This window comes from Labrus mixtus, chromosome 11, assembly GCF_963584025.1.
Source record: "Labrus mixtus chromosome 11, fLabMix1.1, whole genome shotgun sequence".
In the NCBI taxonomy this organism is placed as follows: Eukaryota; Metazoa; Chordata; class Actinopteri; order Labriformes; family Labridae; genus Labrus; species Labrus mixtus.
Genome location: NC_083622.1, coordinates 17,752,874 through 17,776,825, shown reverse-complemented (window position 1 = coordinate 17,776,825; position 23,952 = coordinate 17,752,874). Strand labels below are relative to the sequence as shown.

Sequence of the window (23,952 nt, the reverse complement as noted above, 5' to 3'; positions counted from 1 at the left end):
AGAGGGGGCTTGATAAAGAGCTCTGAAATGTTGTGTGTGATGCTGCATGTCAGCACGTGATGACAAAGCACTGCTCAGCATTCAGATCCACTCAACCGTGTTCTGCTCCTCTCAACCTTTCTCTCTCCACTCATTCCTTCCCCTGATTCCCCCTTTTCATTTTCTCTCCTTTACCTCATGCAACTTTCTCCCCCCCCCCCTCTTTTTTCTTATTCTTCATCCTCCTCCTCCTCCTGTCAAGCTTTTGTTCTTTTGTGCTTCTCTGACACATTCCTCAAGCACGTTGAAGAGAGGGGGAAACAGAAAGGGAGAGGATGGAAAGAGGAGAGAAAGGGGGAGAAAGTTGGTGAAAAAGTTAGAGACTAGAGTGCGGGTCATTATTAACCTCATTGTTCTGGAGAAAAGGATAGGCAGAGTGAGTCAGCAAAGAGAGATCAAAGGCAAACAGATAGTGACAGAGATGGAGAGGTTGAGAAACAATGAAAGAATGAAGGCTACAGATATGTAAAGAGAGGCTCCTCTGTCTTCAAGAAGTATTAGTGTGCTCCTCCAGTGCCAACTTTATTTCACTCATCTTCATTTCCTTATATTTCCTTCCAACTAATATCCTTATCAGCTGCGTATACTTCTTTTGTTCTGCATCTTGTTCTTTCTGTGTTCTCTCTCGTGCCAAGAACCGTGTTGGTATCTGATACTGCAAACTGGCAAGAGAGATTCAGGCAATACTGTTTATTTTGTGCATGAAAAAATAGCATGCTATGTGACTTCTCACCAGTAATGTTTGACTCGTATCAGCCCAGTTCACATAAAAACAACCTAAAGAACCAGGAAGATTGAGAGAAATACACATCAAAACAAATACAGGAGTAGCACGTTTTGAATCAATTGATAAAGTACACAGAAACTAATTGGAAACAATTTTTTTTAATCGCTAAAGTTCAAGTTTTTTGTCTGTTAATAAACATTCTTTATGTTTTCAGTCTCTTTACTGCAGAATGTTCTGCCTTTCTGTTATATTGGATTTTAACTCTTGATTGGACAAAAAAAGCATTTAAAGACTGATGGAGTATGGATAATGTCTTCTTCCAATTTTATTTTCTGAAGGAATAGTTTATAATTACAAAAAAGGAATAGTTTATAAATGCTAAATAAACCAAATATATTCTGTACCTGACTGGTGTTTTGTTCTTTCACTATATGCTAGCCATGGATTGGCCATAACATATGCAATCGAGGTGGGTGGATTCATTAGTGAACCAGGAACCCAAACACCAATTCCAGAAAGCAATGATGGGTTTTATTTTGTCATAAACGAATCTGCAACTGGTTGTCTTGGACACACTAGCGTAAAGAGAGGAACAGATCTTTCAACTTTAAACCAAATAGCTGGGGAGGTAGTTGGAAACCTTGTAAACGTTAATGTGAGTGGTCAGAAGCCACTGTCCAACACCCAACTCCAGAAGAGTTTCTCCTGCATCCTGGATGAGGTTTGGGACTTATATTGTTTTATGTCTTCTCTTTTTTTTGTCTACCTTCTTTTCTATGAAAGAAATAGTCTTTTTATTGTATATTTGGTGGGGGTAGAGGTTCTCATACCTCTCCTGCACATATGTAAACATTTTTTCCCTGTCTTTTTCACAATAGGTCAATATGTACTGCTACTTGGAGAACCAGGGGGTTGGTTCCAAATATAAAAAGGGGGAGAACAGAGCATGTGCACAATTGTTGCCATGGAAGAGTTGACCATCTCTCAATCCTGACAGGCTTACTGGAGTGATCATGGGAGTTTAATCCAGTCTATGTTTTTAACTTTTTTTTTTGTGGCCTGTTATTTTAACCCCCTGGGAATTCCTGTTGGATGACTATGGGATACTGGGACTGTTGTACGGTTGGCATCTGTTTCTTGTATAACCAGACAACTGTTTGTAACCATGGTACAAAGATAAACACATAGGTGTTGGTTTCCGCCAGAGCTGTCTCTTGTTGACAATATTGTGTATTATTTTCCTTGGAAAGGATCTCAAGGCACAGTTTGGGGGAGGAGAATGTTTGGGGACCTTATACGTTGTTTGCTGCTTTTACAAGATGAAGTTGTTCTTTTTGCTTATAAAGATGGGACCTTGAACAGGCACTGGGATGGTTTGCAGCGGTCAGGATGACAGTCGGGATCTCCAAGGGTGTGGGATATGTTTCTCTGGGTGAAAATAATGAATTGCTCCCACCAGGTTACATAAGTGTGAGCGCATTGTCTTTCTCATGTGAGGATACAATTGATTTAGAAATCATCAGACACCAGGGTGAAGAGGGGGCTTACCTAGAAGGCAAAACATTCAATTAACCAATTTGGCAATGTTGTATTCCTCAAGGATAGTCATGAGGTTTGATCCTGCAGATCCTCTGCAGGGTGGCTGGATTCCATCCTAGAGCTAGTCAGGATATATGAATGGAGCCTTTGCTCTCTCACACTGAAAGGAGGCAGTTGTGTTTGTGAACATGCCCCCCTCCATATTAATCCAACTGAAAGGAAACCTCAGGTTGACCAAGAGTTCTTGCCTTTGAACACCTTTGGATTCCCCAAGATTAGATGGAAAACATAGCAGGGGAGAGGGAAGTCTGGGCTTACTTGGTAAGCCTGCATCTACAGATTCTTGGCCCCGGATTACTGGAAGAAAATAGATGGAAGGTTCAATCTACTGAATGTTTTGATATTCATGACTACCCATTTAAACAGACATGGATTTGACTTTTCTGAAACCAGTTGTACAGTACCAGGAAATATGGCACATTTAGTTGTATTTCCCTCCCTGTCTCCTTGGTTTTGTTAGGACTCTGTTTGATTCAGACAGCCTTGTATCAACATTCTCACTGGGGTGACAATATCTTCACTTTCACTTCCTCTTGCTGCTTATTGTTTCCTATTTCCTCCCCACAGTCAAATGGCAAAGATTTGTACCATGTCTCCATCCAGGCAGTCTGCAGACCATTTGTTGTTTCAAAGAGCGCTTATCTGGCTCTGGAATGGGAAACTTGAAAACTGCTTACTCAAACTAACCCTTTATGCAACATTTCATGTATTTTTATTTGAAAAGCGTCCTTGTTATGTTGCAATTGCAATTTTCAAAAAGGAGCTATTAGTCTGCACAAGTTTCAGCTTGTGCGTGTGAAGGTGTGTGTGATCAGCCCGTAGTAAAGTCACACTTCAGTGGCATTCTCAACTTTATCATCCAGATGACCTCCACTAAAAGCTGCTCACCCCAGTTACCCCGGTAATCCCAGATGTGAACTTGACCCTGCCCCCCCCCCCCCCCCCCCCCCCCCCCCCCCCCACTGCCAACTCCTGGAAGTCATTATCTCTGACCTTTACCCTCAGAGGAAGCAACTGGACAAGATGTGCACACGCATGCAGACTGAATATCCACAAGTTACAGTATCTTTCTTGTATGATTTACGTTTGTGTCAAAAGGGGGTTCATGACCTTACCACAGGGTTTTAGAATCATTCTAAAGGGTTCAGGTAATATTAACTGGACAGGAAAGAGAAAAAGATCTCTGACACAAAGTGGTGGCCTTTTCTTTCGTTTTTGCTTTTTTGTGTGAAATACAGGACAGTTGTACATTTAGCCTCTAAAGAAAGTAAGTGCCTAAATGTCTCATGGCTCAAAGTCACATAGCAGCACTGTGTGACCTAACAAACCATGTGGGTTTGATTAGAGCAGAGGAGATGGCAAGATTTAACAGCCTTCTTGGAATTGAGAGGCAGAGAATGAGGGAGGCAAAAGAGTCCAGAGGAAAGATAAGAAAAGAGGAAATGAAAGAGAGTGCAGACTGAAAATCATTTGCACGTTTAGGAGTTTGTTTCAGTATGTCTTTAAAATTATACTTGTGAGAAATCACTGCTTGCCAAAAAATCCTACCTAAAAATTATGGGGAAAAGTTCAAGACCAGGCCACTGAGGCCAGCCTTGTGTTAATGCTGTGAACAAGGGATGCTTACTCTTAGTCCGCATACGTGTGTGTGTGTGTGTGTGTGTGTGTGTGTGTGTGTGTGTGTGAGTGTGTGTGTGAGTGTGCTTGTGTGCGTGTGTGTCGGTGCATGCTCATGCATGCTCTTGTGAGCCCCCGCATACATGTGTGTGTGTTGAAATCGTCCCCTACCAGGCATTTGTTATTCATTTATTATTCTTCCTGGGTAAAATCTTATTTTACAGGAATCAAACAGAGTCAGACACAAATCATGACTCAATGTCCTGCCAACACACATTACGTTGCCATGAACGTGACTTTTTGTTTTTGAAGCATCAGTATATCAGAGTGGAGTGGCTGTGTGTGCTGTGTGTATCAAGCTGAGTCTCCTTGTGTACATGAGACTAAACCTCCAGATGCCTAGGCAGTTGCACCCAGACGCCTGTATTACTCACACTCTATTCCTTTTGTTCTTCACCCCCCCTCCCCTCTTTCCAGCTCCTAAAATCTCTCTTCCCTCCCCCTTGAGTCTTTGTGGTTCTAATTATCACGCTCATTTGTTATGAGACTGGCTGGACAGAGGGAGATTTAGAGCATATAGAAGTTATAAAAGGAAAGACAAGAGCGAAGTTGTGCTGGAAAAAAAAATACATGTACAAATTTAATTTGTAGATTTCTTTTTTTTTATTTGGTTCCATGCATGTGTCTATCCTTTCCCCTGTGTTTTCAGAGTTTGTCTCTGCCCTTTACAGTTAAATAAGCCCTTCTAAAGGGACAACATTACAGTAAAACTGCAGCTTAAATGCTTTAAGAAGGATTCAGGACAACAGGCTGGAAGGATTGTAAAGAAAAATGTCAAACATTTGTAGATGGAGCAAAGGAGTATATGAAGTAACATGGGGCAAACAAGGTTGATTCTCATAATTTCAAATGATGGTTTCAACCTATTTAATTGGTTTTATGATTTTTTTTTTAAATCTAAAAACATCCATGAAGTTCAATACAAGTGTAGTCCTGTTTTTTTTATCATTTACTCCTCCTCCCCGCATCCCACTGCTCTGCAGCTCCACCCTCACACCACCTCTCACTCTGCACTCATTCTTTTATTCCCCCTAGCCTTTCCTCTTTGACCCAAGTCAACGATTGTTGTCCGTTCTTGCTTTTTCCTCAGCTGTGATTGTGTGTGTCAGCACACAGATATGTGTGTTAACAGTAGACAGTGTTTTTATGTGCGTGACTTTGTGTCTGAATGTGTGCATTTTATGTGACTGTGTGTGTGTGTGTGTGTGTGTGTGTGTGTGTGTGTGTGTGTGTGTGTGTGTGTGTGTGTGTGTGTGTGTGTGTGTGTGTGTGTGTGTGTGTGTGTGTGTGTGTGTGTGTGTGTGGCCGTCTGATGATGTCAGGGATTAGGAATGGCCATGGTTTAATGCTTCAGTGGAGGTCAACCTCTGGTCACTGTTACTGTATGTGACCAGTGTGGGTCCCTAAAGTCTCCAGAATTACCTGAAAGAGTGGTGATATATTTAAATGTTGTATTGTTTCTGAATTTTCTTGAATAGTGGTCAGCAGACATGTCACTCCCTGGAGCCTAAAAAAATAAGACTCTAAAAAATAAGTTTCAGTGCAGGCTGTGATTTCTACATGAACTCCACTTTCCCATCAACTTCTAGTCTATGTTGAGTTTGGTGCCCCCTGTTGACAAAGCAGTATTTCTTATGCTTTGCTGATTTTTCCCAGACATTTGTAAGTGGTAGTGTTAACAAATATGTCAACCTGCTTTTTTAAAACAGTATATGTATACGAATCTTTGCTGTGGAGGGGAAAAGGCTATCACAGCAGCGTGCAGTTAAACATTTTACCTGACACTTACATCCCTGCTGTATTTCAGTCAATCTTTGGTTTGTTGGTCTCTTCTGCATTTGTAGGTCATAAAGATACATCAGTATTAATATCAGTCTGTTTCATAACCAGCTAAAAAAAACTTCTCATAGTAGCTTTAACCTATAAATAGAAAACATTAGAAAGCTGTTTTAAGAATAAGGAAACATTATTTAATTTTTTCTTGGTTCTGCAACAGAATCGCACAAGCTGCAAAGAAAAGGAAAGGATGTAAAATAGTTCACTGGGGTAGATGGAAAGTTGAACCAGATTTATGAAATCATTTCTGAATTATTTCCAATGGGGTTACATATAACCACCATACCAACTTAGGCATTTGTGCTTCTTTTTTTTTAGTTTTACTGCGCAAAAAAAACAGTATATTACATTTCTCTTGGCCCCCTCTTTGAAAACATGATCTTTTCTGATTTTTTTCTCATGTCAAATAACTTTTTCCAAATTTTTTTTTATTTTTTTTACAATGCTCACTGAGATATTTCAGAATAAGTGAATAAAATCTTCTTTTGGAGCACAGGCAGTCAGTGGTTAGGTTCCAGCGCATCTCCTGATGCTCTTAAGGGGAATGATTCAAACCTAATCATGTCACAGTAATGCAGTGTTTGCAGATTAACTACAGAATACCAGAATGTTGTAGACAGATGGACAGGTCATTTTCTAATTTGTTCAGATTTCCCTCTGCTCCTTGGGCTTTAACGAGTACCTCTAATGCCATCTAGTGGTTAAAAAGTTGCTGCTGTCATGTCTCTTGACTCAGACCATAAACCTTTGGCTTATTCCAAGATGTCGGGCATGTGCAGCCAAGGTGACCTTCTTTACCTGTCATTAAACTGTTTTTAATGTTTGTTTCAGTTTGTTTGCACTCTGTGTTCATTGTGTGGGAATTAGTTTGTGAAATTTGATCAGCATGTGCAGAGTATACTGCTACTACTACTACTACTACTACTAAGGTAAATACTAATAATAATAAATATATAATAAAATTCTGAAGTTTTAACATACAAAGCTGAAACCAATGACATCTTATCTCATAACATCTGCATCAGTAGATCAGTTGATGTTAATTTATGCCATAAAACTCTTGCTCTGTACAGTTTTGAATCTAGAGCCCATATTTGCATATCAGTGAATAGCTTGCTGAAGATAACATGTGGATTGGAACCACACATTTATATCAGAGCATCCAGTTTTGCACAATCTGCGCTGTCATTTCTTCATGCTCTCTTTGTGGTTTCTGTGGTGTCGCTTCAGTGTTCGTGTAAATGTAAGATAAACCCTTTAAACAGAATCCTCATATCCGTCCTCCACGTTTTGATGAGTACCTCACACTGTGTAAGTGAATCACTTCCTTTTAATAGAAGTCATTTTTTTTGTTCTAGAACAAAGACGTGGTTTCTGTGGACTCCTTAGAGTTTATAAATACACAGCTTATTCACGTGTTCCCTGACTTTCAGTACTATCTAAGCCATCTTCAAAGCCAGGAGTTCTGCATACTTTTAATTCTGCTGTAATTATCTTCAGCACAAGGCCGCAGAGCAGTGCTGATCTTCAGTACAACGTCACTCCCTCTGGTGTGATATTGTTTAATTGTATCACATTTGATGCACTGAAGACAAAGCAGTGTGGAAATAACTGTCCATCAAGCTCAACTCATATTGTTCACATGAACCTTTTTTGTTTAAACAAATGTAAAAATAAATGCGATGAAGCCTTAAATATAAGTAAATCCCTTTTGAAATTCTGATTTTATTCTTGCAGTTTCAATGCCAAATACACACCACAGAACAAATCTGTGACATCATTGCCCAACTTATTGCAACTTTATACTGTAAAGTCAATCAGAGCAACAATCCGTCCTCTCAGATAATACATGGTATCAAAAACAAACCCCACTTATAAACATGCATGATAATATAATAGAAAGGAGCTTTTGTTACAAAAATACATTTCTTAAAAATTTACATTTTCTTGATGTTGATTGAATATTTCCCTTTTTTGAACCAAAAAATATAAGTTAATAAGTTTAAAGGCTTGAAATGTCTTTCCTGAAATGTGTTGAGAATCTGAGAGTTAAAACTGTCCTCTCATAAGACATTCTCTTATCTAGTTTCTCATATATAAAACAATACAAAGCAGAGCAGATAACAACCAGAGCCATGTTCTTCTGAAGCTGGGAGCTTCATCTTTGGATTCCGGGTCCTGGCAGCCTCCGGCGTTGTTATCAGGCTTCAAGTCCCTGGGGTTTCCCTCAAAGTGGACCGGCAGGCACTGATTGCTCAGAACCTCGCAGGCCAGGATCAGATGTTTGGTTTCTTCTCGGACGCTCCTGATCCCGCACGTCCCCGGCTCGCTCCTCACTGTGACAAAAGTGAAAGTCTGCCGGCTGATGCACAGATTCTCCTGGAACCTTTTCCCCCCTTTATTCGTGCACACATCCTTAACCTTGTCCAGGTCCTTTGGGTGGAGAAAGGACTGGGTGGGTCTGTCACAGCCCCCGTTGTTCCTGATGTACTTCTCCCACTCGTTGTGGTCCAAAGACTCAGGCATACCAGCCCGTATGTGTCGTTTAGAGAAAGTTTGGAAGCCATTGTTCCACTTGGAGTGCTGGCAGGGAGCGTCGTTTTTAGCATCTGTTTGATGAACCAGCAGGAGACAGACGGCCAGCGTGAGGAAAGCCTTGAGAGCCATTACCCAGCAATACTGTGAAACAAAGTCATAGCAGAATGAAGAAACATTACACCTTACAGCCTCGTTTCATACACACATCATAATGTAAACAGTCTGTCTTCAAGAGGAAAGTCTGAGTAAGCCACAGCTGTCTGTCTGAACAGTTTTTTCAACTACATGAAAGGAGCAGAGGAAGTAGAAAACTGCTGCTTAATCTGAGAACTTCCCTACCTGGTTTTGGCAGCAGAGGGGATGTTAGCTAGAAGTGATCTAAAAACTCCAGATGGTGTTTTCTTTCTTCTCTACTTTTTCAGTTACGCTTCCACATTTCACTTCCTGTTATAGGGAGTGGCCTAAAGTGTACGTGCATTTCCTAAATCTGTCCACACGGCTGTGCTTTGGAGCAGCTGTCATGGAGAGAAGTGATCCAGTTAAAGCTAAAAATACCTCTTAGAGGTTCTGTGCATGTGTGTGTGTGTGTGTGTGTGTGTGTGTGTGTGTGTGTGTGTGTGTGTGTGTGTGTGTGTGTGTGTGTGCTCTGCCTAAACCTGGCTGTTTGTTAGTTAATGATTATATGGGGTCTTTAACATAGGTTGAATGTACTTTGACAAAGCTTCCTCATTGTCTCTGCTGTTTTCTGACTTCTCCATCCATCTGTCTCTCTTGTTCGATTAGTACAGATGACCGAGACAACCACTTAATAATAGACAATTGACTTACTTACTCTCTGATGTACGTCGCTTTGGATAAAAGCGTCTGCAAAGTGAATTGGAGAATTGGAGAATTTATTGAAACTTCGAATCTATCTTCCTCCTGGTGGCCTGTTTTTTAAATATAATTTAATATTTATCCAAGCTAATAATGAACCAATTTGTAAAACTTATTTCACTTCTGATTAGCACGTCAATATACTGAGGGAACTAATAGGCTTTGTTTCATGTCCCAGCAGTCTGCTTATTAAAATAAGTTTAAGCTTATGTCTTAAATGTCTGCTATCAAAATATTTAGTAACACTAGAAATCATGTCTTTATTGTCTAAAGGAAATAATTGAAAGAAGAAATTGAATGGGGTATGGAGTATATTAATATAGTATTTATATTAATGGGATCTTATAAGATTCAAGGAGTTAATAAGTGATTTGTGTGTGTGTGTGTGTGTGTGTGTGTGTGTGTGTGTGTGTGTGCGCGTGTGTGGATATATGTTGTAAGACTATTCTGTTTTTTTTTGTAGAAAAGTAACATACACATAAAAAAAAATCTGCCAGAACCGTCTCTCACACACAATGAAGAATTCAAAGAAGTTTTGGTTCCTATTCAAGTATTTTAGTGAGGTGCCCTCTCAAACAAGATATGAACAGCAAAATAATCCATCAGAAGAAAACATGATATGTGGCATGAAAAGTCTTTTTTTTTTTCAAGTAGAATGAGCACATGTACATACAAATAGAACTCATCCATTTACAACCTAATGTGCTAAAATGAGTCCAGAGGTGTAATATTCAGTTTATACATTACACTTTAAATACCATAGCCTTCATTACTCACTCCTCCAGTGTGTTTGAATTACAACATTGTACATTTTGTGTCAGTGCTCTATAAACTGGTGCAAAAGAAAATAATAACTTGACATCGGATATGAATTCCTCGGTAAACATTTCAGAAGTCTATGACATTTCATACAGTGCAGTGTGCTTGTGTTCCGAGGCAGGAATAACAAGATTTAACGACAATCCCAACATGTGAAACACAGAAAATATATTTAACAAAGTATTTACATGAACCAGTCATGACTCCCAAGCATTGCACGGGCAAACATACGACTCAGAGCCAACAAGCCGACATATTGAAACCAAGTGTTTCTGTGCAAACTGAAATAAAAAATAAAAAATACTCCAACATCTCTGCATTTGGTTGGAGACAACAGAAACAGGCTACTTATCCGGGCAGCACAAAAACTGTACCCAGTTGACTTCACGTTTTATAGAATGCTTTTTTCTTCCTTAAGCTTAAAAGTGAGAACTTGTCTTGCTTTCCTGACGTGTATCGTTGATGAAAAGTGTGTACGAGTGTCTGGACATGAATAAGAACAGCCGAGTTGGACCGTGGTGTCAGCTACGGCTCCGTCTGAGGGGATGGTGATGCTTCTTCTTTCTTTTCTCCTACAGATGCCGAGTTAAGATCCACATCCAGTTTGATCTCTTTTGCTTTCTCAGGCTCTTTCAACCTAAAACATGAAAGAGAGGAGTTATCCCATTTAGTACAAGTTAGCTGCAGGGTGCAGTTTGTTATGTTGTCCAGCAGAGGTCCTTATTTGTTTAAAAAAAAAAGAAAAAAAGACAGAAAGTTGTTAAGGGTTCTGGTATTCTTTTAAATGTGTAGGGAAGCTCTTAATGTTGCATTAAAAGTATTTTCTGCCCACCAAGACCGGGATGTGCTTTATGAGAGTAAATAAGCTTGTTAAAAAGGCAGATTAATCCTTTTAGAATAAACACAATGTGAAGAAATGTGCTGTTATTTTAGTATAAACATAACCAGAAAGTTTGGGTCATACTGTGTGTGCACTGCAACATGAGCCAGCTGACAAACCTTCATTATGAAAGGATTATTTCACAGATTGTTAATGGTGTTAAAGAATGTTTAAGACAGAGACCTCACTGTATGGGAATCGCCTTAAAGCCTGAAATGTACATACATGTATAATACCTCATTCCTCACAGGCTGAGGAATGTTTTTAAGCACTAATACTCTAAGAGGAGGGTTAAAGTCTAGCCCGAGAGGATCAGTCGCTATGAATGGGTGGTTAATGTGAAGAGAAATGGACGGGTGAAGGTTCGGAGTTTAAAGGTGATGATTTCAAACAGTGACCTTGGCATGGGAGCTGGCCGGTTATTGTGTAGGACGTCCCAGCTAGAAGTAGAGCTGTCGCAGAGCACAGAGGAGACACAATCACATGACCAGAACAGAGTGATTGAACATTTTACAGAGACGGTTTGAAAACAAATGTAACAAAGAAGATTGTTATTTATGCTCCCTCTTCCACATTTGGAGTTATTGCACACAGCTAAGCCGGGAGTTCCCAAAGAAGGAAGTAAAGGCTCCATGAAGGCTCTCTAATGAGGATCCAAAGGATATCAAGGAAAGAATTAGTGAAATCATGTTTTTAATGTGATCTCAAGTTAATATTTATTTCCTTTCATTTTCAGAGTTCATATCCAACAATGAAAATCAGGTTTTTGTCCAAAAGGCTGAAGAAAAGTGATACCAGACAGTAGCTGGAATTAGAAACTTTGGGAACCCCTGACGAAGCCACTGAGAGATGAAATCATTAACTGGTGGGACTGGGAAGGAAATCAAATCATATTTTCTATAAAAAAAGAGGTCATTATGAGAGGAAATGTAAGGAGTATTGGGGAAATAGTCACATTATTCGTTCAGAGAATCAGATTATCCGCAGCGCTGATCTTTAGAGGCGTTTATGGTGAAATGTTACAAAGAGGATTACACATTCACTGACCTTTCAATAGGAGCACTACAAACAGTGTGTCAGGGCCAAAATCAACTACACTGTTTGACTTTTTTACAAGAAGCTTTTTTTTTTTCATATCGACTGATTTTTTATTTCTTTGCACTCACGTGTTACCAAACCCAAAGTCCCCCTCGGTTAATGAATATGAATGCAGCACAGATCAAAGTCTGAGGGTCTTTGAAGGTAACACAACTGTCTGTGCTGCAGAATGAGAGGTGTTTCTCTCTATACCCTTTACATGTGCAAGGGTAGACAATATATTAGATCAGCGCTTCAGGACATTTGTCAATTGCAAGACGAGGAAGTCATTAAAAAAAAACACTGTCAGTTCTAGTCGTGCATCCTTGTCAGTACTGAAATCAGGTAAACCACCTGTTTACCGCAACTGTTTCAAGATGGAGGAGTGTAAAAAATCTGCCAAAAGACAGAAGAAAGAGATTGAGAAGAGACTGGATATTTGCGAACAGTGACAGCTTCCACATGTGACCCAGTTAAACCAAAAACAGCAGCAGACTGGTGGCTCGCATTTTCCCACAGACGACAGAAGCCGAGTAGCAAACAGGACGCTGATATGACCGAGCGTCTTACCGTATTGTCTTCACGATGAAGCGAACGATCACTGCCAGTCCAACACAGCCACACATCACTCCTATCACTATAGCAGTGACTTCACCTGCCGGAGGAGAACACACAAAGAGGTGTGACTGATAAAGGACAAGATGACGGCAATAAACCCGAGCATTGGTGACAGTTCCATGATGAACACATGAAGTCTTACCAGAAGAGAGCTCTTTTCCTGATTCTGCAACAAAGAAAAGATTTCATTTTTTTTTTTTTTTTTTTTAGACAATTCAGAAAAGTTTGCTCCTCTCTCACTCTCCTAGTTCATAGACATTGATTAGTTGGCTTTGTGTCAGCAGAATCTGCAGTTCAGCTGGTTGAAAACGTTATGTCAGGTCACTGTCGTTGCCTTTGAAAGCAGTGCTGATTTCACAGGCCTTCCAGTCCAGTCACTCACCACAAAAGGCACTTTACACAAATTCCCTCTCCTTTGTCTTTGTCTACCACTCTGTCTCCCTCTATCACTTCTCTGTGTCTCCTCTTCCTCTCCCTTTTTCTCCAGTTAGACCTCCGTGTTAACAATGGAGTTAGTGTTCAGTTTTTGTAAATCCTTCTCTCTAATCAGCCCCCAAATAAGCACAGCGGCCAGTTTTTTTCCCCACCAGTTCACCTTTTTTCTGACTTTCTTCCTCTTCACTTGCCTTCCATAGCTTTTTCCCTCCGTCGAGGTCAAGGGTAATCCTTAATATTTACGCATTCCACTTTTCTCTCTCTGCACGGGTTGTTCTAATTGCAAGCTTTGGCCTGCATGGCTGCTCTCTGCCTTTTAGTTTGCTTTGCATTATGATCAGCAAGCTGGCATCACAATCCCACAGTGAAGAGGTGCTGTGAAGGTAAAACTCTAAGTGTCAGCGCAACTTTTCTGTGACCTTTTGCAACCTTACTTTCATGTCTTCAAAAGATTTACCCACTTCTAAACTCTAAAGGGGATTCCTTATAAGGTAATATTTTAAATGTTAGGCATAATGATGATAAATAAGCCCTTCCTGTGTTCTCTGTGTGTCTTGCCTGCTGAGAAGGAGGAGAAGACCACCCTGTGGTTGAGCGGTTGTGTTGTGCGGTAGTTGTCCTGCAGCAGCATCCTGTCTGGCTCGTCAGATTTACTCGAGTAAAGTAACGTCTCCAGCCTCAGCAGCTGCATTGGAGAGGTGAAGGGGAAAAGTAAGGTCAACATAGTAAAGCTACTAATGCACTCAACTAAAAAACAAAGAAATTAGTTAATTTACTAATGTGGAAAATAAACAGTCTGTCATTCAACGGAAAAATTTTGATGGGCCAGCACAAGGGTTAGCGTGTAGCGTTTTAGATTCTACATTTAACAAATGGCACCTGAAAGGAATACAATCCATACAAGATCTTTTCATCATTTCGTCAGTTACAGGTAAAATTCAACATACATAATAGAGACTTCTTCAAATATTTGCAAATCCGAAGTTTTGTTAAGGAAAGGTTCCCGTCCTTCCCGGATCAGCCCCCCGAATGTATCATGAACTCAGTGCTCCTACCTGATCCATTAAAAAAAGGGTCTATATCTAAGATTTATAACATTCTGTCACAAATGGACTGTACAGCCACACTTGAACATCTAAAAGAGGCTTGGCAGGAGGACCTTGAAGTGGAAATCTCAGGAAACCAATGGACAAAGGCTCAGGATCGTGTGCACTCTTCATCTGTATGTACCAGACATGGACTGATACAATTCAAAATTTTACACAGGCTTCATCTATCAAAGTTGAAACTTAAAATGTTCCCTGCTGTAAAGCCACTCTGTGATCGTTGTGGACAGGTACCGGCCTCACTGGCACATATGTTCTGGACTTGTCCAAGCATCGCCAACTACTGGATCAAGATATTCCAAAGTTTGTCTGAGATTTTCCAGAAACATATCAATCCTGACCCAGTTCTTTCAATGTTTGGGGTTGGGTCAGCTGCTATGGAGCTCTCTTTATCAAACAACCAGAAGAATGTGATATGCTTTGTAACACTGTTAGCAAGAAGATTAATTCTGCTGAACTGAAAACAAAAAAATCCTCCAGTTTATCAAGCTTTAATGAATGATGCAATGATGTAATGAAGTCAAATTTACCCTGAGAGGAAGGATAAATATGTTTTACTCAATACGGCAGCCATTTATAGACTACTATAACAAAAACAACCCACTAACAACACTAGACATCCTCCAAGTTGTATTATTATTACTATTTAAATCTTCTTATCTTATTATTTTGGTATTATATTTGTGTTTTACTGATTTTTTCTTTTTTATATCTTGTATTTTTATTTATTTATTTAGATTGTTGTGTTGGTTTGAGGTATGAATATTCATGTCTCGGATTGTTTTTTTTTGTATCTGTATTTGAAAAAAGAAAAAACCCCAATAAAGAGAAGTTGAAAAAAAAAAAAAAGATCACACTAAAGATTTTTTTCCGTTCACACACGTTGCACTAAATCACATTTTTTTGCAGTTTAGGTTTTTGGACATTGGAGGCAGAAATTGTACAGAACCTTTGTTTTTTGTTTTGTTTTGTTTTTTAGGGGGGGGGGGGGGGATTATTACATTTTGATGCTGCTATGTTACTCTTCATACTTTGGCACAAAACAACCAGCTAAATTAACAGTGGAGGTGATTCATGAAGAGAAGTCTTCATATTCAACGCCTGTGCACACGATTATTCTGTTAAAGTTCGGTAATGCTGGTGAATGGATATCTCCTTTTTCCCATTTAATAATTTAAGTATGAGTTTATTTAGGGTTTATTTGACGGGGACAGTCAGATACAGTTTAGACTGAAAACAGCTTTCCTAAGTATCATAGAGTCATAGTGTGGAAGCCAATGTGATCATCTGTCACCCTCGTAGTATTGGTAAACAAACAAGATAATCAATGAAGATCAAAATTCGAGAAGTAGGATCTATATCATTAGCATTTCAGTCTTACTTGTGCCTTTGAGATTTGAACCCTCTCATGGAACAGAGACCAGATGACACTCTGGTAGCAGGGCGGTGTTGTAAGTGAACCGTTGTAGCGGTAGTAGCGTCCCAGGTCCTTGGGGAGCAGAGACTGGACGTCAAATGCTGGGATGAAAGCCTTCTGATCTACCAGCGGGTGCAAACAAGAAAAAAAAGTATATGAGGTCTTAGAAATATTCCTGAATGCAATCTGTAATATGTTGTCCTCTAAAATAATACATAGGCTGTTTTATTCCTCCATCATTGTTAATATCTCAAAGCACTGTAGCAATTTATTTATTTTTATGTAATATTGTAAATATTTTCTTGTCACATGGCTCCTTCTAGCAGTTAGAGAAAAACATTTAAGGCATTGACTAACTTTTAACCATTGTGTAATTTTCACCTAATTATAAATACAAAATCATGTAAATATGGATATATAAAACTCAAGCTGATTTACCAGCATGTCTGATGCGGCTCAGGTAGTTGATGATGTTGTTAAATGCCAGGTTTGTCTCCTCACCTGTCTGGGGAAAACAAACCTCAGGCCACCATGTTTATGAAATCACAACAGGGATTCATAACGTTTTGCAGTGCTTCAGTTTGCTGCACTGCTTTATTACCACAATGAGAATTCCTAAAACCGCCAGGCCGTCTCTCTTCATCATGGCTGTGGACATGTTGGGGTAGAGCTCAGAGTTGTAGTGAACTACATGCAGCTGGAGAGAGGAAGAAGGAATGAGAATAAGAAAGTCTCTCTGCGTTTCTCCTCGTGTTTAGAGAAAGAGTAAAAGACAGGGAGAGTTGGCAGAAAGAGAGCTGCGTGCAGACTTTGATTTATTTCTAATATATGTGACCCACAACAATAAAGAGCGACAAGGAGACTGATGTGAATGAAAAAGAGCTTAATTGTTGCATTATGTAATGAGACCTCTCATGCATGTCTGGTTTGTTTTTCCCTCGCCTTCATTTTGTTTTTTTCCCCCTCTCATTTGGCATGGTGTTTGCACTTTTAAATTCCTCCCTGTCCACTCAGCCCTGAATTAAGACAAACCAAAACACTGATGGATGGAGAGAACTGAGGTGCTGAGATATTTCACCTTATCTTATTACTCCATTCTTTCAACATTTTTCCTCCTTGGCTGAATCTTTAACAGTGAGAATATCTGTCTTATTCTTTAGGTTTTTTTTCTGCCCACTCTGGAGGTACTTAGCTTGAACACATACACTTATATAGAAAGAAAGAAATCAAATGAAAGATAAAAAAAAATGTTTGGAGGTCACAGTAATACACTCAATTTTCTGTTCTTCATCAGTCTAAAACCTTCAAATATTCAATTTCTTTCCATATGACGAAGTCAAGCTGTTATTTTTGTTTATTTGTTTATTTGTTAGGATCTCCATTAGCTGGACCAGAGAGCTCAGATATTCTTCCTGAGGTCCACATTAAAAAACATTAACATGAAAATAAAATATACATTTGAAAAACAAAATTGAACACTATAGTCCACACAAATCATATTTACAAGAGGGCATTAGGAAAATTGTTTTTCCCATTTGAGGAGCTGGAAGTAATTTCCCATCACAGTTCAATAGTTGACAAAAAGATACTTCATAAATAAACTGTGATTTTTGCAAAGGACTTTTTTCAAGCTGTAACTGTTGCGACTGAGGTGAGCATGTATTTGTGTAACATTTTGGTTACAGACAGATTTTCTTTCCATGAAAATATCAACTTTCATGTCTGTACAGTAGAAGCTTTCATAACAAGAACTTGTTTTCCCACCATGTGTAAAAGACTTTGTCCTGTAGAAATGTGTTCATTCATGCACTGCAGGATTTAATCTCTTCTTTATTACCATCACTGTTCACTTATCTCCAAAAGCTATGAAGTGGATTTCTTCACTCTTATGAGACTTGTTCCTTGTATACAAAATTATTACTTCACCTTCACAAATGTCACAGTAAACTGGGTGGTATTTTATTTATTTTTTCATCCTTGTATCTTTTCCGTGTAATCTATCATCATGTCACTGCTCCACTATGACCATGACTCAGTTCACCTCTGATTGTTTTTGCACTTGTGAATGGATTGAAGTTATTACAGTGAGCTGCTTTTAAAAGTACCTCTGCATCTGCGCTTAGTCCGTTGATGGTGTGTTCACTGCCCCCGTTGCTCGGGCCGCCGCTGCCCCAGTGAAGATGTAATTGCACAGCTGTGAAGAGCCACGGTAGACCCCCGATACCCATCCACTCTGGCAGCTCGACCACAGCTGAAGAAAAAAACCAGAGGAAAGATAACCCAACAAGAAATACTACATACTATATGATGACTATATCCAAACAAGGATTTCAAAAGTAACATATCATAAATATAGTTAATGGGGAGTAAAAAGATTGTTGCCAGGTTACAGTTGAGGATGGTGCGGTAAAAACAGATCAACCATAAACCTGAGAGAGGTTCATACCAGGAGGTGGAAATCTGTTCCTACCATAGTTACCTGTGTGTCCGTTATTGTACAAAGAGAAGGGCCTGTTGCCATGCTGATCGTAGCCCAGTGGGGTCAAAGGCATCAAACCGGGGTCATATTTAGTCTGCGTGGTTACCACGTCGACAGGGGACTGAGAAGTACCTCCACATTCAGGGAAATAGTCAGACCACTCACTCTGACCCACCAAGCCTTTGACAGAAGAAAAGACAGAAACCGTGATGTCACCAAATCACACGGCCCACTGGCTAACAGTCATCCAGTGAAAAGCCTTCATTGATTAGAAAGTAATTATACAAGACAATTAGTGCTTGTTGTTTTTAGTTCACAGCTTCATGGTGGTCACTTCAATAAAACGTTTAAATTCAAAAATATGTCTGAACTTGTTGAATGTTTATTAGGCAGTTATTAACTTTAATAAACACAACGTATCAATGACTACACGAAACATGCTTTATATTAGTCACTCTGGTTCATAAGGATGGATAATAAGAACATTTCAATCCCTATCCCTGAACTGACCGTGAAATCAGTGACTGGAGATTTAATTTATTTTCCAGTACGAGCCTCTCTTACATCTTTTCTTCCCAACATTGAAGTAAAAACATTTTCCCTTTCTAAAAATATTTCTCTCTCCAATATGCCGTCTCAATAAGGTACTAATACGTTCTAACCTGTGCTGATATGTTTTGTTGTGTTGAATGAATTCTGTGCTGGATCATATTATGGACTGGAGAAAATTCAACCAATGATATGGCGACCTAAAAATCAGGTGATAACCATCATCATCATTTATTGATGTAAAACACATTGAGGGAGCACCCTCATGTACAATGGTGCAGAGGAATATCACGGTACTTCATTAAATAGATAATCTATTTCTAACAACCATTGACAATGTAACTTCAGCTTTATGTAACCTCTTCTAATCTTCGGTTGTGTTGTTGTTCAGAAGCCTCCTGTGAGGTAAACAGTCAATTATTTATTAGCCATGGGTCATTTGAGGATTGTATTCTGTGAAGTGAAATGATAACCATCACTATGGTCAGAATCATTGCAAAAGTAACATGAGTTATTATGATTTTTGTTCTTCCAAGTCTGACTTTGACACGTATGAATTCAAATTCTTGAAATTTATGAAATAAATACATCAGATCTAATGGTTCTTAAAGAAGTGTTCTTTCTCCTCATCCATGGAATTATGAACCTTTTAACGTTTTAAACAGACGCTATATGGAGAGCTGCCATAAACATGGTTAACATGTAAATATTTATTAGAGTCTTCAAATTGAACTGTTGATCTGTTAAAAAACATTCAAATAGAACAACATTTAAATAGGTTTTGTGATGTTTGCAGAGAAGATAAGCTGCAATGTTTCTATAAAAATCTATAAAAAATATGCTGGAAATGACAGGAATGATCATATTATATATGTCCTCTGCTTTATACTGTTATGTTTGTAGATTCAATAATGTATTCATATTTAGAGTTTACTGACCGGAAAATAGATTTAATATTTTTAATCGTGATGATATTCAGCGATTTATGTTAAAAACAAAAACATTTCTGGTAAATAATGAGAACGATTTTGACATAAGTGACCGCTGGAGAGAAGAGTAACTGAGGTCCTGATTCACTGAGTAAAAAAAAACAACTTCTCAGCCACATTGCATGATAAAAGACAAAAAAAAAAAAAGAGTCTGAAAGAAAAGAATGAGTCAGAATCTGAATTTCAATTGCAAAGGAGAGGAATGCTTTAGAAAACGACACACCGCTGACAAAAATGTGCCGGTGGTGTGCAAAAAAGTGAAAAAATGTTAGTCCTAATTAAAAATAATGTTTACATAACATACTACTAATGAAAAATGGTTAACGTGTATGAACCCCACACTGAATAAGTACTGTAGGACATTAATAATGACATTAGAGATGTAAACAACGCGTACCACTCCTGCTGTCTGAAACCCACACCTCTAATCTGTTCTGCCCCAGACCCCTCACTGCTCTCCACAGCAAAGCCCCACACCAAGACACCGACTTCAAAAGTGAGACCCATGGCCCCGCCATTGGTTGTCATGGAGGTCTCCATGGTAACCAGAGGCCGAAAATCCTGACCCTCTGCGCCCGCTCTACCTCAACCATGGCATGCTACCCCTGTCCTGAATACAATTAACAATGTTACAAACACACACACACACACACACACACACACACACACACAAATGCAGATTCACTCAACCACAGCATGATGAGGCAAGGATGGAACGTGAGGCTGAATTTCCCTCGATTACTTTACATGACGCTCTGTTTTGAGGAGAGATGCGTCACACTCTTGTGTGACAATATTTTAACATAACAAAACTGACTTAACACTTCAGGTAACAAGCTCTGCAACGGCTGCTTTATGCAGTTAGGCCTCAACAAACACACACTCGCTTAATAAACAACATGCTCAGTAAATGAACCTCTGTGACTTCTATTAAGAAAATTCTGAAGTAAAAAAACCCAAAGGATGTATCACACAGCCTGTTTGCTATTAGTTTTGGAATACAGCTCATGTTTCTGCACCATGCCCTTGCCTCCATATATTTTATAATAATACCTAAACAACCAACGTTAGGATACCAGTTAGCTCCAGGCACGGCCTCTACACTTTGCTGTATGCACTGTATACTGCTGTTGCTATCCTGAATACATGCAGAGAGTGGTGGCCTGTGTGCCCCATTCATTCCCACAATGTCATTGTCCACAGAATAGTTCAGCCAGTGTGTGCACGCAACACAATAAACACATAGGTTATTGTGCGCTGCAACAATAAGAGTCCGATTCGGTGTGCTTTAGCCTCATCCCGTCCCATCTCCCTCTCTCCATCCAACACCCTCACCCTTGTGCACCTGCCTGCCTGCCTGCCTCCTCCTCCTGCCTCGCTCTAGCTGCCCTTTTTCTTGCCTTCTTCCTCTCTATCTCCCTCCACCCCTTCATCATCTCTGTGTGAGTGCTGTGCTCATGCCAGCTTGTTGAGCTGTAACTAATACAGAGAGGGAAGAAGGGAAAACAGAGGGAGAAGAAATGAAAGGGGGGGTTGCACAAATCTTACACAACTTACACAAGCTTCATTATAGAGATACATGTTGAATAAAGTGCACTAAGGTCAGATAGTTTCAGTTATTTTCAGGAATTAGCAGACAAGTTTACCCCCAATACATTGATGTATGTGGCATTAAACTGCTTTACGTGGACAGAGAAATTTAGCCTCGTAATTACCAAACTGGACGTGTGATTTTTACTCCTGGTCATAAAAGTCTAATAAGAAATCTAGCCACAGATAATACAATAAATCAGGAACACCACCTCCTGTGTATGTAGTCCTTTTGTATTACTCTGCGCACAGCTTCAAATTTCTTCTGCATGAGATTTGCTCGACAAATAAACTTGAACTTACCTTTGTAGGTCCAAGGAATTTCATCTGAAGAGAAATGAAATAAAAATAATCTTAGTTTAGCTTTGTTTTCAAAGTTCACAGAGCTTTAAGTTTGATTATAAAAAACCACGAAGAAGTTCAGATAATCTTGGTGTGATTTAATAATACAATTTGTGTTTTTTTAATCATTTCTTATCTACTGCTGAATCTCATATCATTACAGACCAATTCAGAAAGTTTGGACAGTATTGTCCTCAAAACACTAAGTTACTCCTGCCCCACTACTACAGCTCATACTGAAACACCAAAACAATCACCACACTGATATCAAAGTAACTCAAAGCTCACAAAATGCAGATTATTTTGTAAATCAACCTTACCAGCAGCATGGGCAGCTGTCCACTGGAAACACAGAAGCATTAGAAGGATAAAAAGACCCAAAGAGTCCATGGTAGCCCTCCTTGCCCATACACAGAAATGAATAATAACGGACGGAGAGATGAGGAGCAAGTGGGAGAGAGAGACAGGGAGAGGGAGAGAGGGAGAGGGAGGGAAGCATGCAGAGGGGGTGGGGGGGGGGGGGAGACTAACGGGGTCCAGCGTCCCACCTGCCACAGCTCTGTGTGTGGATGTTACACGCTGTTACACAGGTCTCCCTGCTTTAGACAGGAGAGAAAGTTCATAAAGAAAGAGAGAGGGTGGGCAAAGATAGAGAGAGAAAACAGCAAAGAGGGACAAGTGAGTGAGAATGAAGTCAGAGGTTAATGCAAGTGACACAGTAGAGGAGGAGAGGGTTAAAGAATGCAGGGCTAAGCGGAGGGGGTTACACTGAATATCTGTGGTTCAAAAATATCTATTGGGGTATATTAGAGTGCATTAAAGAGAGAGAGAGAGAGAATAAATGCAATAAATTGTATCAGTTGGAGAAATGGACGTGAGAATCCACGAGGAGGCCTGATAACCTTTCTTAAATGTTCAGTGTGATTCTGAGATCTTGTTGGTCAAGTTTCAGTTTGACAATTAACTTCTTCAGATTACTTTTGTCCTACTCTGAGTAAAAGAAGGACATGAGAATAAGAAGAAGGGGAAGGAGTTAACAGAGTTGATATGTAACGCTTGCTGACTTAGTAGTTCCCAACCTGCTTTTCTAGTGACTCTAAATTTCAAATCAATATAATCAATCTTGATAAACACTTGTTGCAGGGAAGAATGTGAAGCTCACTAAACAATGAAAAATAAGTGTCCTATATACTGTAAATGAAAAACAATTTGTGGGAAAATAGGATTTGTGCGAAAATAAAAAACTATATTAAGATGACAATACATGTTTAAATGAGCTAATAATAATACAAAGACAATATTAGAACTTTGACTGCATTGTCCATTTACAAATCATTAAATAAAATGGACCACATATTCCAGGTTTCATGTCTTTGATTTTTTAATATTTTTACTTCTCATGGCTATGGTTCAATTCAAGATGTTTACTGTGCAGATAGTTGGATTTTTATCATATTTAGAGACATATACTGTAGATTTAAAAACATTAGGTTTTGAAATTAAGGTAAACTCAACTACAGTTCACTCAATGAAGATAATTTCATTTACCAGATATTTTTGTAATTATGATTTTTAAATAATCATCAAAAGAGCCTTTTAAATAAACTCTACTATGTTGGCTAGTTTCTGTAATTAAAAATGATTTATTTATATATAATAGCAACATACATACAAGAATATCAAATTGACATATTTTCTTCTTAAATGAGTAATATGATTCCTATAGACTTGATCCCATGTGCATTTATATATTGTGTTGATGAAGTTTATTTCATGTGCAACATATATGCTATTTAATATAAATACTGTTTGTTTTATTATATAGGATATATGTTGATGAACTAATGTGGCAATGCAATCAGTATTAATTTGGTCACAGTAATCATAAGGCAAAAACTGCTATCTGTTAAAAAAAAAATGCTCTATGTATCTTCTTCCATTAATTTAAAGACACCATCAAGACCACCGAGGTGTTCAGTGTGAGAGTGCTGGTATTCACCGTCACACCGTCATGGCCGACTGGGGTGAAGAGAAAGATGCAATGCATGGCTGACCATGACTAAACGAAATGCAGTGTCTATCTAGTAAGAATATTTTAAATTTTAACTCCAACTCTTTTGAATGCATAAACTAGCATCAGTCTATGCATAGGAAAATGTTACATGTTTTTTTTTTGTAGTCCAAACTGAGACCTGGAAACGTGTTTGAAAATGTGTATTACTGCTGATTTGATAAGGTTATATAAACTGAACATAATGTACACATATTATTGGACGACTGGTTCTACTTTTGAACACAAGGGGGAGCTCTCTTCATGTGACATAGTTTGGGCTGATTCCTTAAACGTAAATATGCTCTC

At 39.0% G+C, this 23,952-nt stretch overlaps 2 protein-coding genes across 5 annotated transcripts; both read right to left on the bottom strand.

Annotated features, from left to right (window-relative positions):
- Nucleotides 1–7,573: 7,573 nt before the first annotated feature.
- On the bottom strand, nt 7,574–8,912 carry LOC132983885 (uncharacterized). Its single transcript, XM_061050422.1, has 2 exons — nt 8,756–8,912; nt 7,574–8,557 (listed from the first exon to the last, which is right to left on the bottom strand). The coding sequence occupies exon 2, from the start codon at nt 8,543–8,545 to the stop codon at nt 7,961–7,963; it is 585 nt and encodes a 194-aa protein (XP_060906405.1). The 5' UTR covers nt 8,546–8,557; nt 8,756–8,912; the 3' UTR covers nt 7,574–7,960.
- A 913-nt stretch (nt 8,913–9,825) lies between these two features.
- ca14 (carbonic anhydrase XIV) lies at nt 9,826–22,071 on the bottom strand. Of its 4 annotated transcripts, none has more exons than XM_061050418.1 (13): nt 21,914–22,071; nt 21,555–21,578; nt 18,124–18,303; nt 17,750–17,895; nt 16,246–16,341; nt 16,083–16,149; nt 15,609–15,766; nt 13,680–13,806; nt 12,829–12,852; nt 12,639–12,723; nt 12,423–12,464; nt 11,390–11,443; nt 9,826–10,748 (listed from the first exon to the last, which is right to left on the bottom strand). In XM_061050418.1, exons 1-13 carry the CDS (start codon nt 21,981–21,983, stop codon nt 10,637–10,639), a joined length of 1,185 nt encoding a protein of 394 aa, XP_060906401.1. In that variant the 5' UTR covers nt 21,984–22,071; the 3' UTR covers nt 9,826–10,636. The 4 variants fall into 4 exon arrangements, with proteins under 4 accessions (XP_060906401.1, XP_060906404.1, XP_060906402.1 ...); XM_061050421.1 differs by having other exon boundaries at nt 12,431–12,464; XM_061050419.1 differs by lacking the exon at nt 12,423–12,464.
- Between the last annotated feature and the right edge of the window lie 1,881 nt (nt 22,072–23,952).